Consider the following 16,668-nt stretch of genomic DNA (forward strand, 5'->3'; position numbering starts at 1 on the left):
GAGCGTGAGCAGGGAGCAGGGGAGGGTAAGAGAGAGAAGGAGAAACAGAATCAGAAACAGGCTCAAGGCTCTGAGCTAGCAGTCAGCACAGAGCCCGACGCGGGGCTCGAACCCACGAACCGCGAGATCATGACCTAAGCGAAAGTCGGACGCTTAACCGACTAAGCCACCCAGGCGCCCCCCGTTCCCCTCTTATAACAGGGTGATTTCCTTTGTTTAAACGCGCTTTCCTTTAAAGTATAGCCTATCATTTGTTTCTTTGGACTGACTTGCAATCAAGAGCCACACTCAGAACTGGCAGCATAAATACAGAGGTAAGGGCAGGAGCCAATAGGATTTTGGGGTGAGGTTGGAAGACAGTGCTGACCTTCATTTTCCGCTTCTGGCCGGCTCGCCAGGTGGCCGGCGGCCCCGGCAGAGCTCGGGCGGGAGAAGCCGGGCCCCGGAGGCCGCGGCCGCCTCGGCGCGGGGCGGCGGGGCGGCGGGGCGGCGGGGTGGGGGGTGGGAGGTCAGGGCCGGGCCCCACGTGGCCGCCGCCGCCCGCCCCGCGAGCCCCGCCCGGAGGCGGCCGCGCGAACTGCAGACGGAGCAGACGCGAGGCGCGCGGCTGCCGGCGAGCGCCCCGGGTCCCCCGAGCCCCGCGCGCCATGGTGGGCGCCGGGCTAGTCCGCAGCCCCGCGGCCGCCGGCTAGCCGGGCGGGGCGGCCGCCGCTGCCTCACTCTTTCCCGCCGCGTCCAGGACCTCTGCGCCGCCGGGAGGAGGATGAGTCCCTGGGGCTGGCTCCTGCTGCCGACCCTCTGCGTCCTGCGCGCGGGCGCAGCCCCGCCGCGCGGCGCGCCAGCCTCAGCCAACTGCGAGCTCAAGCCCCAGGTAGGGCGCGCGTCGGGCGTGGGCACGCAGCTTTCCCGCACCTCCCCTGGGGGGTTACCTTCCCAAGCCTGCGGAGCACCGCGCGCTCGGATCCCAGGCCACCTCCCCCTGCGGCGCCTTTTTGCTGGAGCATCCGCTGCACCCCGGGGTCCCCTTTCTGGCGGCGGCGCAGTCCCCTAGCCGCGTGAGACCCTGTCCCCAGCCCTCGCCATTGGGCAGGACAGCTAAAGGGAGTCCCGGCGGGGTCTCCCGGGTCTCTCCAGCCTGCTTCGCGGGCATTCGGGCACATTCGGTGGATGAGTCCGCTAAGATAGAGCGGTGCAGGGACTTAGGCACATTTACTTTGTAGGTTTGTTCTGCCTTCTCTTCCCTAGCGTTTAATTTCCCCTGCTCTTACCCAAATGGTAGGAGCACCCTGTAGCTGCTTGATTTAACCTTGGTATAGTCAATGCCTGAGTTAGAAGGGATTTGGGGGAGCCTGACGCCATCCCCCTTGTTTTACCAAGCTGGGAAATTGAGGCTCAGAGAGGGACATGTGTGCCCCAGGTCACAGAGCGCCTTGGCGAAGTAGCCACACCTGACAGCCACGCGTTCACGCACAGACGCTTCCTCAGATGTTCGCAGGGGCGCTTTTCAGGTGAGCGGAACCCAGGCGAGGAGTGCCAGTGACCTGCCCGGGTCCACCGCGCCCTACGGGGGCAGAAGCCGACCGGAAGTCGGACAGGTCTAGCGTCTTCGAGCTTGGCCCTCTTTCGAGATCAATGTTTCCTTTTCCTAATCAATTTTCTTACACTCGAAATTTTCTGTCGTTCTGAAGTTCACTTCCGAGCTCCGTGGAGGTTCAATTTTGTGAGTTTGTATTGGGGGGTCTGATCTCCGGATCCCTGGAGTTGGGGAGGCTGATCCTAGGCCCGTCTTTCAGGTGGGCTGTGCGCGCTCGGACACGAGGGTCGCCCCACCTTCGGCGACACCTGCGCGGCATCCGGGACCGTGTCACCTCCGGCTAGTGGTAATTGTATTCATCGTCCTAACCACAGGAAAGGAGAGGGTGACCTAATTGAGCCTTCCTGGCGCACGGGGCTGACCGGGGAGTCACACTGATTTCCCCGAGCTTCCTGCGCTGCTTTCCCTGTAGGAAAGCGGGCAGCGTGGTGGCTGCAGAGGGAAATACGCACCAGGGAGAATTTGGAACTCTTGCGCTGTGGCAGCTGCGCTCTCGTTATACAAGGCGGAAACCCATCCTTTCCGGTGAAAGCAAACGTTTTTCCCTTTTGCAAACTCCACTCCAAATTATGGTATGATGAGTGAGTCGTGATAAAAGTCTCTGTTTCTCTTTACTCTTGAACTTGTGTTCATGGCCTTTTATATTCTCCCAGTTCTCAAAGTTTTTGGTCTCGGCATCCCTCCACATTTAAAAAAAGTCCCGAGGACTCCAAAGAGCCTTTATGGATGTAGGTTGAGGGGCCCATTCGTAAAACACAAGGATACATAAGCACACATGTCATTAACCATCACAGCAGTGATGTTGTCACACACCTGTAGCCTTTAGAAAATTCTAGGTGTACATGTGTGAAAGAATGACAGCAAGAGAGGAAACTATCTTAGCATTATTATTAAAATAGTCCTGGCCTTGCAGACCTCTTGGACGGGCCATGTGGACACCCATAGGTCCCTGGGCCACATTTTGAAAATCTCTGAACTATTCTGGGAGCAAACCGTGTTATCCCCTGCAGAGGTCAGGTCAGTGAGTGGCAGGGCTATACGCTGACCTGCACTCTGTAGAGGGCACTGTGGGTGGGTGCCCCAGAAAGGGGGGGGGGGCGGGGATTGAGGTTGTAGAGTAAAGCCCTGGAATCCAGCCTCCAACGCACTACGTGGCATTTTGTGCCTTGAGAGCTGGTTTCAACTTTCGTTAATCATTACAGAGAGGTCTTCCAAGGTGGCCTGCAACATGCTTGTTCCCATACTTCCACCTGGTCTTTGCTCAAAGAGACCCTTCCTGATTATCTATTAAAGATTATGTCAAACCCCTGACCCACCTGCCCTCTTACCTGCCTTTCCTGCTTTATTTTTCGTTGTAGCACTTAACTGATAAAAATGTGTTTGCTGCGGCCCCCCTGCCACCCTTCCCCCGTAATCTTCATCGGGGGTGGAATTTTTGTCTGTTTGGTTTGCTGCTGCATACCCAGGCTGAGAAGAGTGCCTGGCCACTGTAGACACTCAATAAATATTTGTTGAATGAAAAGTGACCGCTAAAGCCAACTACCTCATTTTGGTATCATTCTAGCTGGTCTGCTGAAGTGCATTTTAGGAAAAGCGCCATTATCACAGGGCCCAGGAGGCTGGGACAGGAGGAGCTGAGCGGTGCAGCCGCTAAGGGACTTAGTCCACATGACACAAGTTGTCACTGTGCTCCTTTGTATTACTGCGTGGATTACAGATGTGTGCGTTAAAATCGCCAGTGATTCAACGGACACAACTGGGGCAGATTTATTTGGGCAGGTCCTGGGGCCGGGGCAGGGGAGCTGGACAGAGCCTCTGCCGGACCCGAGTCAGGAGCTCTGCTGAGCAGCTCTGCGCCTGCGAGGCTCACGCAGAAAGATACGATGAGACCAAGTAAAGTGTGTTGCATGTTAAGGTCACACAATGCGATGTTTCAAACCCAGGGCTCGGGACCCAGTCTGCCTGGCTTTGAATCCACTGAACCACTGGGGGACCTCGTGTAACCCCATAAACCTCTCAAGTTCACAATTTCTGCGCGTGGCAATGGCCAGTGTCTTAAGTCGTTGTGTATCTTCTTACTGCCTTTCTTCCCATTTGCTCCTGAACGGGTAGGCTTTCACCCCCCGCATGCCACCAAGTCATTCTTGTATAGGGCCCTGGTGTCTTCAGTGTTGCTCCATCCAGAGGCCAGTCCTCAAATCCTTGACTCATTTGGCTCATCAGCTTACATTCTCCTCCTTGAAGCGCTGTCTCTGGTTGGCTTCCTAGTATTTCAATTTTCTTTCTTTCTTTTTTTTTTTTTAATATTTTTATTTATTTCTAGGAGAGAGAGAGAGACAGTGTGATCAGGGGAGGGTCAGAGAGAGAGGGAGATACAGACTCTGAAATAGGCTCCAGACTCTGAGCTGGCAGTCAGCACAGAGCCCGACGTGGGGCTCGAACCCACGAACCGCGAGATCATGACCTAAGCGAAAGTCGGACGCTTAACCGACTAAGCCACCCAGGCGCCCCTAGTCTTTCGATTTTCTGGCGACCTCGATGACCACTTCTCTCATTCTCTTTTGCTGGCTGCTCTTCTTTCCCTTGACTTTGCAAGGTTAGATTATTTCTAGACATTTACCTTCCTAAATTACACCTGGCTCCTTGGAGGTCTGATTCAGTCCCATTCCTTTAACTAACACATCTAAATGGTGACAGTGCCTCGTTTTTACCCTCTGGCACAGGCCTCTCCCAAAGTCCGGATTTATGTGCCCACCTGCCACCTCAACCTCCCTGCTTGCTGTCTGCTTCACATATTGACTCAGCAGAGCCCAGGCCAGACTTCTGACCTTCCCCTCTGATCTTCTTCCACCTGCTCTCTCCTCTGTCTTGGTTGATGGCAACTTTGTCCTTTGAATTAACCAGCTCATCAGCAAGTCCCATTAGCTCCGGCTTCCAGAATATATCCAGAACCTGATCACATTTCAATTCTATCATGACTGCTGTGTTCTCTTGCTTGGATTGTTTTGGTAATTTCCTAGCTGACTTTCTTGCATCTGCCCTCATCCCTCTCTCTGTTCCTCACGGCTACCAGGGCGTGACCCTGTTCAGGATCAGCTCACACCGCTCCTCTCACAAAGACCTGCCCTCGTTCCAGTGTGGCCTGGCCTTGCTCACCTCCCTAACCTCTCCTCCTGCTTTCCTCTTCCCTCACCCTGCCGCAGCTATGATGACATCCTTGCTAGCACCTTTCTGCCTCAGGGCCTTTGCACTACTGTTCCCTTCTCCTGGAGGGAAGGCTTTTCTCTCAGCTATTCCCCTGGTTTGCCCTCTTACCTCCTTCACAGAAAGACCCAAATCTCCTACCAGATGTGCAGTGATTTTCTTTTAAGTTTGTTTGTTTGTTTGTTTGTTTATTTGAGGGAGAAAGCATGAGTGTAAGCGGGAGAGGGGCAGAGAAAGAGGGAGGGAGAGAGAGAGACAGAGAGAGACAGAGAGAGAGAGAATCCCAAGCTGGCTCCATGCTGTTAGCACAGATCACAATGTGGGGCTTGAACTCAAGAAACCATGAGATCATGACCTGAGCCGAAACTAAGCATCGGATCCTTAACTGACTGAGCTGCGCAAGTGCCCGCATTCTGTGATTTTCTGATCACCGTATTGAAGACTGAATAACCCCTCGGCCAGTACTCCCTGCTCCCTTTCCTGCTCTTGTGTTCTCCACAACAGATATCACTGACATACCCGAGGCAGGTACCTGTTTTCCATTCACTGTTGTATTTCTAGTGCCCTTAAATGCCCCAGTGCCTCATACCTACAACAGTGGCTGGCACATACTAAGAGGAGTCTAAATAATTGTAGAACATGTGCATGTTGAATGCATATGGTAGGAACATTCTTTTTTTTTTTTAATATATATATATTTTTTATTTATTTCTAGGAGAGAGAGACAGCATGAGCAGGGGAGGGTCAGAGAGAGAGGGAGTCACAGACTGAAACAGGCTCCAGGCTCTGAGCTGGCAGTCAGCACAGAGCCCGACGCAGGGCTCGAACCCACGAACTGCGAGATCATGACCTAAGGGAAAGTCGGACGCTTAACCGACTAAGCCACCCATGCGCCCCTCGTAGGAACATTCTTGTGCAACTCTTGGATTGTCCCTGGTGCACAGTGAATATTTGATCACAGCCAGCTGTTCTTAGTGTCCTTACTGTTATTACATGGCTGGATGCCCCACATGAGTCTTGTTTGTTTGCTTTTAATTTTTTTAATGTTTATTTATTTTTGAGAGAGAGAGAGAGAGAGACAGTGTAAGCAGGGGAGGGGCAGGAAGAGAAGGAGACAAAGAATCTGAAGCAGGGTCCTGGCTCTGAGCTGTCAGAGCCTGATGTGGGACCTGAACCCACGAACTGTGAGATCGTGACCTGAGCCAAAGTCAGATGCTTAACTGACTGAGCCACCCAGGCGCTCCTCTTTGTTTGTTTTTTTTAAATAGGAGCAGTTTTCAGCAAAAAGATCGTACAACTCTATTTCTAGACTAATACTAATTGAAAAGGCAGCAATAAATAAATAAATGAAAATGGTACATATAGTTGAACAGATTTTGTTTAAAGAGAAGTGTAGGTATTTTGAGGTAGGATGAGACTTTAGGGAGACTAAAGGCATTGGGTAAAAACAAAACAAACCAAACCAAAATGAGACCACCCCTTCCACTCTGCCTACCCCCCAATCTCAGCCATGATCCTGCAGTATGAATTGGATTTTCTGGGGAATATATTTGTTTAATATCAAAATCTCCTGGCAGATGAAAATGGATTAGGTGCCCTTGGTTTTAATGATAACGTTTTAGCTCTTCACTGTGTCTCTGGGTTGGAAACTGTGTATAAGTCCTTTGGTAGACTGGGTGTAACTTGTGTGAGCAGACCCCTTATATAGGGCAGTGGTGCCCAGTCATGTCACCATTCAGGCTCTCTGGTTATTGTTTCTTCCCAGTAAAGTGAACAAGTAAACCAAACTCCAAACTAAACCTCTACCTGGAAGTCTACTTATACCAAACCAGTTACATTTATAGGTAATTATTTTGTTACCATTTTTTTTCTTTTTAATTTGGGAGAGAGAGAGAGAGAGAGAGAGAGAGAGAGAGCACAAGCCAGGGAGAGGGGAAGAGGGAGAGAGAGAGAATCTTAAGCAGGCTGCATGCTCAGCTTGTAGCCTGATGTGGGGCTTAATCCTATAACCCTGGGATTATGACCTGAGCTGAAATCAAGAGTTGGATGTTCAACCGACTGAGCCACCCAGGTGCCCTTTGTTACCCATTGTAAATAAACCAAAGCCATAACTGTCAGTCTCAACTTTTGATTAGCGTCTAGTTAACCACTGTTTTTCTCCTGGCTTGACCTAATTCAAACAGTGAGACATTGGACTGCTTAATTAGTGTTGGCAGCCATTGTTTTAGATGTAGAGCTTCTGTTTGGCTTTTTGATGTATTTAAATAATCCTGGGGACATTTGTTACTTCACAAGCGGGTGCCTAAGGTCAGGCTGGAGACCCTGGATGTGATTCCTCTTATTATTAATTCAATCATTAATAGGTGTTAGAAATACGTTTTTTTCATTTGTTCATTCACTTAACAATTAGCTGTCTAGTTTGTTTATTTCCATAACCTATGACAAATACTGTTATCTAACTCTTAAAGATGAGGAAATTGAGGTACAGAGAAATGAAGTGGCTTTTAAAAATCTCAGTGGGGAATGGGGCGCCTGGGTGGCTTAGTCGGTTAAGCGTCAGACTTTCGCTTAGGTCATGATCTCGTGGTTCGTGGTTTCGAGCCCCGCGTCGGGCTCTGTGCTGACTGCCAGCTCAGAGCCTGGAGCGTGTTTCAGTCTGTGACTCCCTCTCTCTCTGACCCTCCCCTGCTCACGCTGTCTCTCTCTATCTCTCCTAGAAATAAATAAAACATTAAAAAAAAAAATCTCAGTGGGGAAGCTGAAATAGAAGCAGAAGAATTTAGGCTTCTTTCACCCATTTGTGCATTTTTGAAAAGGTGGATGTGTGAGTAGAACTGTAACTTAAATACTTAAAAATTTTTTAAAATGTTTATTTATTTTTGAGAGACAGAGAGAGAGAGAGAGAGAGAGAGCGCACACAAGCAGGAGAGGGGCAGAGAGAGGAAGACAGAGGATCCAAAGCGGGCTCCACGCTGACAGCAGAGAGCCCGATGTGGAGCTTGAACTCACAAACCATGAGATCATGACTTGAGCCAAAGTCGGATGCCTAACCGACTGAGCCACCCAGGTGCCCCATAATTTAAATACTTGAAAAAAACAAGGTCACAGACTGGGGGCTAGTGAGATATGTTCTGTTTGGCTTGCATGGCATTTAAGAAAATGGAGATTGCATTTTCCAATTGGAATATTTTATTTAAATTCAGGATTTCTAGTTGCTTTTGAAAAGCCCATTCTGGAGCCCTGGGCCTATTCCCATGTGGCTCAGGCTGCTCAGCCAATCGTCTTTATCCAGAGCTGTGAGCTCATGTGCTGCTGGCCTTCCCTCCCACCCCAATATCTCCCTCCCAGCCCTTGTGTTTACCTGTCTGCCTCTGCCCTCTGGGTGGTCAGAAGATGGCCGGGAGCAGGAGGAGAAGAGGTTGAAGTCTGAGAAGGGGGAATTGGCCCCTGCATCAGCCAGCTCTCATCTGTCGGAGATTTTGAGATTCTGTGTAACCTCTCATTTGAAAACAAGTTGTTATAGCTTCAACAATGGCCACACAAATGCAAATACACCTGATCCTCACTATTTGCAGATCTCATGTTTGTGAATTAGGCTACTTGGTAAAATGGATTAATAACCCCAATGCCTGCGGCACTTTCATGGGCGGACATACCCAGAACTGGGAAGAGTTTTGTTTTTTTTTTTAATGTTTTATTTATTTCTAGGAGAGAGAGAGAGACAGCGTGAACAGGGGAGGGTCAGAGAGAGAGGGAGTCACAGACTGAAACACGCTGAAACACAGACTGAAACACAGACAGAAACGACGCGGGGCTCGAACCCACGAACCGCGAGATCATGACCTAAGCGAAAGTCGGACGCTTAACCGACTAAGCCACCCAGGCGCCCCGAACTGGGAAGAGTTTGAGTCACCTGATGCACACGCTCCCAGCTGAGGTGGAATAAATTGATACTGTGCTTTGTTTCAGCTCTCAAACAAGTAACAGGTGAATAAGTGTCCTTTTAGTGATAGTACTTAATGCTACGTTTTTTTCTGTTTTTGTGCTCAGTGTTTAGAATAAGCAAGCATAGATACTATGTAGTGTTCCTAAGCACAAAGAGGCTCATGCCTCACGGAGAACATGTTTGTGTTAGATGAGCTTCCTTCAGGCATGAGTTGTTGTGCTGTTGGCTGTGAGTTCAATGTCAATGAATCAACATGTATTAAAGAAGATGCTTTTCAACAGAGCACATATAAAACAAGGTTATGTATTTATCTGTCGATGAAAATTTTGTGACCAGAGGCTTGTAGGAACCTAACGCTTGTATTTCTCCTAGGAGCAGTGGTTCATTATTTGGTAATTCAGTGTTTTGGTGACTTTTCAGAACATAATGATGACAATAATGAGAACTGATTGTGAGCTGAAACTCCACAGTACAGGAGAACATGGTACTTAAAAGGCTGCATAAACTAAAGCCTTTTGTAAAGGGAATGTATCCATATCTTTTCTGTAAACCTGAATTTTCACACTTCTGGGTTGCTGGGTGTATGGTTCACCTCATATCTGACCTTCTGACTTGAAGTCCTTGAGGGCTGCCCCGTGCCCTTCTTTGTACAGAGTCTCTTCCTAAACAGACACTTCGTACATGCCTGCTGTTGAAACTGAGCGACTCAGGCACAGAGGGGACGATGGCTTGGCTTTGGGTGGATGTACACCACTGCTCAGCCTGAAAAGCCACTGGGAGAGACTGGGCCACTGTGGAAAGCCACTGCCTTGGGGAATGTTGGATTTGAGATCTGAAGAAGCAGACACCGTCAGTCTGCCTGCCTGAGAAGGAGCCATGGTCTCCTCAGGTGTCCCTCATCCGTACCAGGTGTGTCCTTGGAGTCCCTTGAGAGTCCTCGCTTTAATTTCTGCCCCGTTGATTGCTAGGGCAAATTTAAAGACTGCTATTGCCTTTTCGACTTTAATCAACATTTTGGGGGAACAAAGGGAAGAGGCTGCGTTGAGGACTCCCGCTGCTGGCCCGTGAATCTACTTGGACTCCAAAGTCTAAATTGTGGTTTGGTCATTGTCCTCTCGTGGTGTGACATATCTCTGCCATTCGTTTTCTTCTCTCAGGTTTCTGACCCTCCATATCATGACTTAATGGCCTTTCTTTTCCCTTCAGCAGAGTGAATTGAATTCCTTCCTGTGGACCATAAAGCGAGACCCGCCATCTTACTTCTTTGGCACGATCCATGTTCCATACACCCGAGTTTGGGACTTTATCCCCGACAACTCCAAGGAGGCTTTTCAGCAGAGCAGCATCGTGTACTTTGAGCTGGACCTCACAGACCCCTACACTGTATCGGCCCTCACCAGCTGTCAGATGCTGCCGCAGGGCGAGAACCTCCAGGACGTGCTCCCCAGAGACATCTACTGCCGCCTCAAGCGCCACCTCGAGTACGTCAAGCTCATGATGCCCTCGTGGATGACCCCAGACCAGCGTGGCAAGGGGCTCTATGCGGACTACCTCTTCAACGCCATCGCGGGGAACTGGGAGCGGAAGCGGCCCGTCTGGGTTATGCTCATGGTCAACTCCCTGACCGAAGTGGACATTAAGTCCCGCGGGGTGCCTGTCTTAGACCTGTACCTTGCCCAGGAGGCCGAGCGGCTGAGGAAACAGACTGGGGCCGTGGAAAAGGTGGAAGAGCAGTGCCATCCACTGAATGGGCTGAACTTTTCACAGGTAAGACTCACTTTGCAAATCCTTTGAAGGACTTGGCATTTGACTGTGTGTGAGTCCACTGAATTATAATACAGGAGATGGGCCAGAAGGACAGTTTATCCAAAACTTGTCTTTGCTCAAGAATGTTATTCTGAGGATTAAAAAAATAAGCCATAGAGTCAGTTATATGGCTCGTGTGTGTAGTACTGAGAGAGAAGAGGGTTTTTTGTTGTTGTCCTTGTTCTTGTCATCCCCAAAAGTATTAGCATACCTTTATCACTTGTTTTAATTCAGATTATTCATTAAGAAGCTCTTTGATGGGCACTGAGGAGGGCACTTGCTGGGATGAGCACTGGGTATTGTATGTAAGTGATGAATCATGAGAATCCACCCCCCAAACCAAGAGCACACTGTATACACGTATGTTAGCCAATTTGACAATAAATTATTTTTTAAAAAAAGAAGAAGCAGCAGCTGCTTTGTGGGGCGCCTGGGTGGCTCAGTCTGGTAAGTATCCAACTCTTGATTTCAGTTCAGGCCATGATCTCATGATCTGTGAGTTTGAGCCCCTGTATGGGGCTCTGTACTGACAGCATAGAGCCTGCTTGGGATTGTCTTGTTCCCTCTCTCTCTGCCCTTCCCCTCTCAAAAAAAAAAGCTTTAAAAAATCAATTTTTTAAAGTTTGTTTTATTGTGTGTGTGTGTGTATGAGAGACAGAGAGAGAGAGAACCCCAAGCAGGCTCCCCACTCTCAGTGCAGAGCCTGATGTGAGGGTCGAGCCACCCAAGTGGCCCTAAAAAAATCCATCTTTATTAAAAAAAAAAAAAAAGCTGCATTAAGAGTATGTGGACAATGTGAATGTCAGACTGACTATCACAGGGTGTGGCCTGGTTTGAAAATTATATTGGCCATGGCTGTTTTAAGTGACATTGGTCCCTTTAAGATTATTGCTGTCCCTGTTCAGGACCCACCCCCAGGGTATTCTGTTCTTAAGACAGAGTTATATTCCTCTTTCCCATAGTTTACGGCCCCTCCCTCAGGACATTGGAATTTAGGTTCGTGTTCAAGAAGTTCTTCATTTCTCATAAGACACATAACAGTTCATTGAAGTGCCATTGTTTAATCATTTTGGTGAAATTTGTTGTTGCTGATGTTCTGTAGTGGTTTACATACTTCTGGGGACAAATGGGAATTTTGCAATATGAAATAAGTAGCGTTTTTTTTTTAATTTTTTTAATGTTTTCTTTATTTCTAGGAGAGAGAGAGAGAGAGACAGCGTGAGCAGGGGCGGGTCAGAGAGAGAGGGAGTCACAGACTGAAACAGGCTCCAGGCTCTGAGCTGGCAGTCAGCACAGAGCCTGACGTGGGGCTCGAACCCACGAACTGCGAGATCATGACCTAAGGGAAAGTCGGACGCTTAACCGACTAAGCTACCCAGGCGCCCCGAAATAAGTAGTTTTTACTTTAAAAGATTTTTTTTTAAATTGAAGCCTAGTTGACATCTAATATTACATTAGTTTCAGGTATACAACACAGTGATTCAACCATCATGTATACTATGAAATGTTCACTCCAATAATAAGTATGGTTACCATGTGACCATACAAAGTGGTTACAATATTATTGACCATATTGAAATAAGTATTCTTGTTTTATAAATATTCTCAGTGGCTGACCTTGGGATGTTGGCCCTCAGAATAAAAGTCAAACCTCTAGGTCTTAGGAGATCTTGAAATGCTGAACTTGGGTTGTTACTTAAAGGGCTTAAGGACTTTCAACAGCCTAAAAATAGTGTTCCTGAGTTGATAATAAAATTTGTAGGGAATTTAATTTACCTTGCTAAGAATCTATATTAACAAATACCCAGGTACTAAAATATAGTATTTGTTTGGCACACTGAGATTGATAGACAAGATAAGGGACCAGTAATTGTCTGCATCAATCTCCTGGGGAAGTTTTCTTACATTATTTTGAAAACCTAAGAAGCCAATATTTTAACTTTTTCAATGTTTGCATTTATTATTATTTTTAAAGTTTATTTATTTATTTTTGGGGTGCCTGAGTGGCTCAGTTGGTTAAGCATAAAGCTCAGGTCATGATCTCATGGTTGGTGAGTTCGATCCCTGCATTGGGCTCCATGCTGGAAGTGTGAAACCTGCTTGGGATTCTCACTCTCTCCTCTCTCTATACCCCTCCCCTGTTTGTGCTTTCTCTCCCCTCACAATAAATAAATAAGTAAACTTTAAAAAAAAAGTTTATTTATTTTGAGAGAGGGAGAGCACTAGCAGAGGAGGGACAGAGAACTTCAAGGGAGAGAGACAGAGACAGAGACAGAAACAGAGAGAGAGAGAATCCCAAGCAGGTTCCATGATGTCAGCATAGAGCCAGACATGGGGTTCAATCTGAGGAACCATGAGATCATGACCTGAGCCAATATCAAAAGTCAGACACCTAACCAACTGAGCCATCCAAGTGCCCAATGTCTGAACTTAATACAATGTTTTGTGAAAGGAAAGTGCTTTGATATACAGTCTCATTGATTTTGACCTTATAAGTTTGAAATCTGTGACCATTTTTGTCTGGGCTTAAGCCTTCTTTTATACTTTCAGTTAGGAGGGGAAAAGGCTTGGAAGTAGAATATTATCTTAAGCAAGGGATCTTTGAGGGAAGGTGTGTAGCATCATCTCTTAAGATAATACATTTAAGAGATATTTTAGCACTGCAGTTATATACTGGAGTGTCATTTTGATTTCATAACACCCTCTTTTTTTAAAAATTCTTTTAATGTTTTTATTTACTTGTGGGGGAGAGAGAGAGAGAGAGAGACATCATGAGCAGGGGAGGGTCAGAGAGAGAGGGAGACACAGAATCTGAAGCAGGCTCAGAATCTGAGCTGTCAGCACAGAGCCCAACGCGAGACTCGAACCCACGAACTGCGAGATCATGACCTGAGCCGAAGTCGGATGCTCAACCGACTGAGCCACCCAGGCTCCCCTTCATAACACCTTCTTAAAGTTCACGTAGGTATTTAGTATTTATAAACTATTTTTTAAATAAGAACTTGAGGTTAAGCTAGTGAGGTTACAGTGGCTTACATTTAGGAAGAAAAATTATATGACATTCCTGAAATTCTTTTTTTTTTTTTTGGTGGGGGGGTATAACTTGCTGTGTTTCATTTATAAACAGTAAAATACAACCTTAGTGAACAGGTCAATGACCCTTAACATATACCTATATACACTACTCAGATCAATTTATTGAACATTTCCATCACCCCAGGAAGTTCGTACACAGTTAAAACAGAAAAGTACACATACTGAATTTTCACAAACACAGTCATGTACCAAGCACTCAGGGTGAGAAACAGAACAGCACCAGGTCCCCCAAAACCCCTTGACCCTGACATCTACTCCTTCCACCCCCCGCAACCAGTCCCAACTAAGGATGATCATTGTTCTGAGAATCCTTGAGCATATATTAGTTTGACCATTTTAGAATTTCACATAAATGGAAATACGCAGTATGCTTCCTTTAGAGGGCTTGGCTTCTTTTGCTTAGCAATATCCTTGTGATTTACCATGTTGGTTGCCGTGTGTAGTTAATTGTCCATTGTTTATTCTCGCTGTTGTGTGGAATTGAAGAATTGCATCAGAGGCTTTGGGGTGGAGCCTTCTGGAGTCTCCCTTCTCAGGAATTCCAGAGAACAGTAAGATCATCTGCATTCAATGTGACGGAAGATGAGCCTAACTCATTCCCTTGGTTCTTCTGCTTCTTTTGAGGAGTGGTTGGTTCCTTCCTCCGTGTTCTCTGTAGCTCTGGAGAAGGCCATCAGTGGGTGCCTGACTACAAGGTGAGATGGGGAGATGACCAGCCCCTGCAGGCTCCTGGGATACCTCCCCAACTTGCTGCCAGGATGATGGAGAGGAGAGCCGGTCTTCCTCGAGGCCTGGGAGGAGCCCTGTGGTCCTCTGCTCCAGGGCTCCCTGCTCTCCTCTTGGACTGTAGGCTGGCAGCAGCTGGACACTGAGGCATGGCTGAGGCTGGAGCGCTGTGCTGGCTGTGGGAGAAGCAGTGGACCCAGAGCCAGATGTGCGGGGGTGAGAATTCCTGCACTATCACCAGCATGTGACTTCATGCCATCCCCTTAACTTCTCTGAACTTTGTTTTCTCATCTTAAAACATTTTTTTTTCTTTTTAAAAAAATTTTTTTAATGTTTTATTTATTTCTGAGAGAGAGACAGACAGACAGCATGAGCAGGGGAGGGTCAGAGAGAGAGGGAGACACAGAATCCAAAGCAGGCTCCAGGCTCTGAGCTGTTAGCACAGAGCCCAACGCGGGGCTCGAACCCATGAACCATGAGATCATGACCTGAGCCAAAGTCGGCCGCCCAACCGACTGAGCCACCCAGACGCCCCTTGAATTAAAATTTAAAAACTGATAATTGATTCAATTATTGGAACAATAGTTGTGTTTGGAACAACTTGGGCGTGTGGATCTCCTTTGTCAACTGTAAATTTTGTGAAATTGAACTACGGATCAAGTGTTTCTGATGGAAATTTAGTATCCAAATTGAGATGTCAGTTGAGTGGAAGATACACATCAGATTCTGAAGACTATGTGTGGCTAAAGAACAAATAACTTTTTCTCTTGATTACACGCTGAGATGATAATACTTTGGATGATTTGCGTTCAATAAAATATATCATTAAATTTAATTTCACCTGTTTCTTTTTTTTCCTTTTTTAATGAAGTTGCTGGAAAAATTAAAACTAGGTATATGATTCACGCTGTCTTTCTGTTGGACAGAGGTGATCCAGATTGATTCTGGATGAGTATGTCTGAGGCTGGTCCACTTGGAGGCCATGCTACTGGTGATGGATGTCATCACGGTTCCCTTTGCCACATGCTTAGTCAGGACTCGACTCTGGGGAGCCTCTAAATGCCTATGGCTGCCCCTTCTGGTGTAACTAGCCTGGGGTCGGCTTTTTTCTATTGACCTGTGATACTCTGTGTTTTCAGCGTATCATTGCAGGCACATACATACACATGTACCCACGCACACATGCACACACCTTCTGTTTCTGAACTTTCCATTTTGTCCCATGGATCTGTTTGCTTGTTTCTGTGTCAATATCACATTCTTAGTGACTGGATTTAAATATTTGATAATGATGTCACTATTGATTTCTCATTCCTTTTTCTTACCCTGATGTGTTGGTTAGGATACCCAGGACAGCATTAGGTGGTAGTAATATAAAAGGGCATTCTTTCTTTCCCTAACTTGAAGGAGAATGGCTTTACTATTTCACCATTAAATATGATGCTGGTATGATGTGAAGGCAATGTCCTTGGATTTCTGTTTTACTAGGAATTTTATCAGAAGCACTTGTTGTTATTAGTGGAAGTAGTTTTTGAGTTTTATTAAGATCTTTTTTTTGGTCTCTGTTGTGATTTTTAAAAAATTGAGATGTAATTGACATGTAGCATTAGTTTCAGATGTATGACATAATGATTCAATGTTTATAAGCATTGTGAAATGATCAACACAATAAGTCTAACATCCGTCACTGTACATAGTTACAAACCTTTTTTTCTTATGATGGAGACTTTTAAGGTCTGTTCTCTTGGCAGCCTTCAGTGATGTCTTGATCTCATGGCTTTCTTTCTTCCTCTATCTGTAGACTTATCCCTGCCCAGCTGGCCCTAAACTTCAAACACCAGGTTGTGAGTTCACTAAGAGTTATTCTCCTAAGCCACCTGTTCCTATATTTCTTTAGTCAACACATACATTGATTTCCTGCTGGGCATGGTGCCACATAAAAAGGATAAGATGTAATTTGGTTGTTTCTTCCTAGAAGTTGAGGTCTTATGATCAGCTTCTCAAAGGCAGGATTCATCACTGTTTTCCTAAGACTTAGCACCATGGCCCGTACTTAGTAGATGCTTAGTAAGCTTCTGTGGGGTAAATGATTGAAGTCCTCTCTCTGTTCTAGATCCTTCATGATTCCATTACTTTTCCTATTTCTCACTCCCCTTTCACCTCTCTTTTACTACCCGAGAGCTAATTGTTCCCTTCAGCGATCTGGATGTGGCATGAGGGAAAGGATGCTTACTTTCTGTCTATGGATTTGATCTTGCCATCTCAGGGCAGATGCCTGTTTCCTGTTTCAGGCTGG

The 16,668-nt window shown here is 46.9% G+C and overlaps 1 protein-coding gene across 5 annotated transcripts in view; it reads left to right on the forward strand.

The window, feature by feature from the left end:
• Positions 1-561: 561 nt before the first annotated feature.
• Positions 562-16,668, forward strand: part of TRABD2A (TraB domain containing 2A) — a 52,259-nt gene continuing 36,152 nt past the window's right edge. For 4 of the 5 annotated variants that reach the window (XM_039217620.1, XM_039217624.1, XM_039217625.1 and 1 more), the window contains exons 1-2: positions 562-871; positions 9,951-10,511. In XM_039217620.1, the coding sequence (XP_039073551.1) occupies positions 764-871; positions 9,951-10,511 (669 nt within the window). In that variant the 5' untranslated portion in view covers positions 562-763. The remainder of the gene's footprint in view (positions 872-9,950; positions 10,512-16,668) is intronic. The other variant, XM_039217621.1, reaches the window with a different exon arrangement.

The sequence above is a fragment of the Hyaena hyaena genome, unplaced genomic scaffold (assembly GCF_003009895.1).
Source record: "Hyaena hyaena isolate Hyena2069 unplaced genomic scaffold, ASM300989v1 scaffold_699, whole genome shotgun sequence".
NCBI lineage: Eukaryota > Metazoa > Chordata > Mammalia > Carnivora > Hyaenidae > Hyaena > Hyaena hyaena.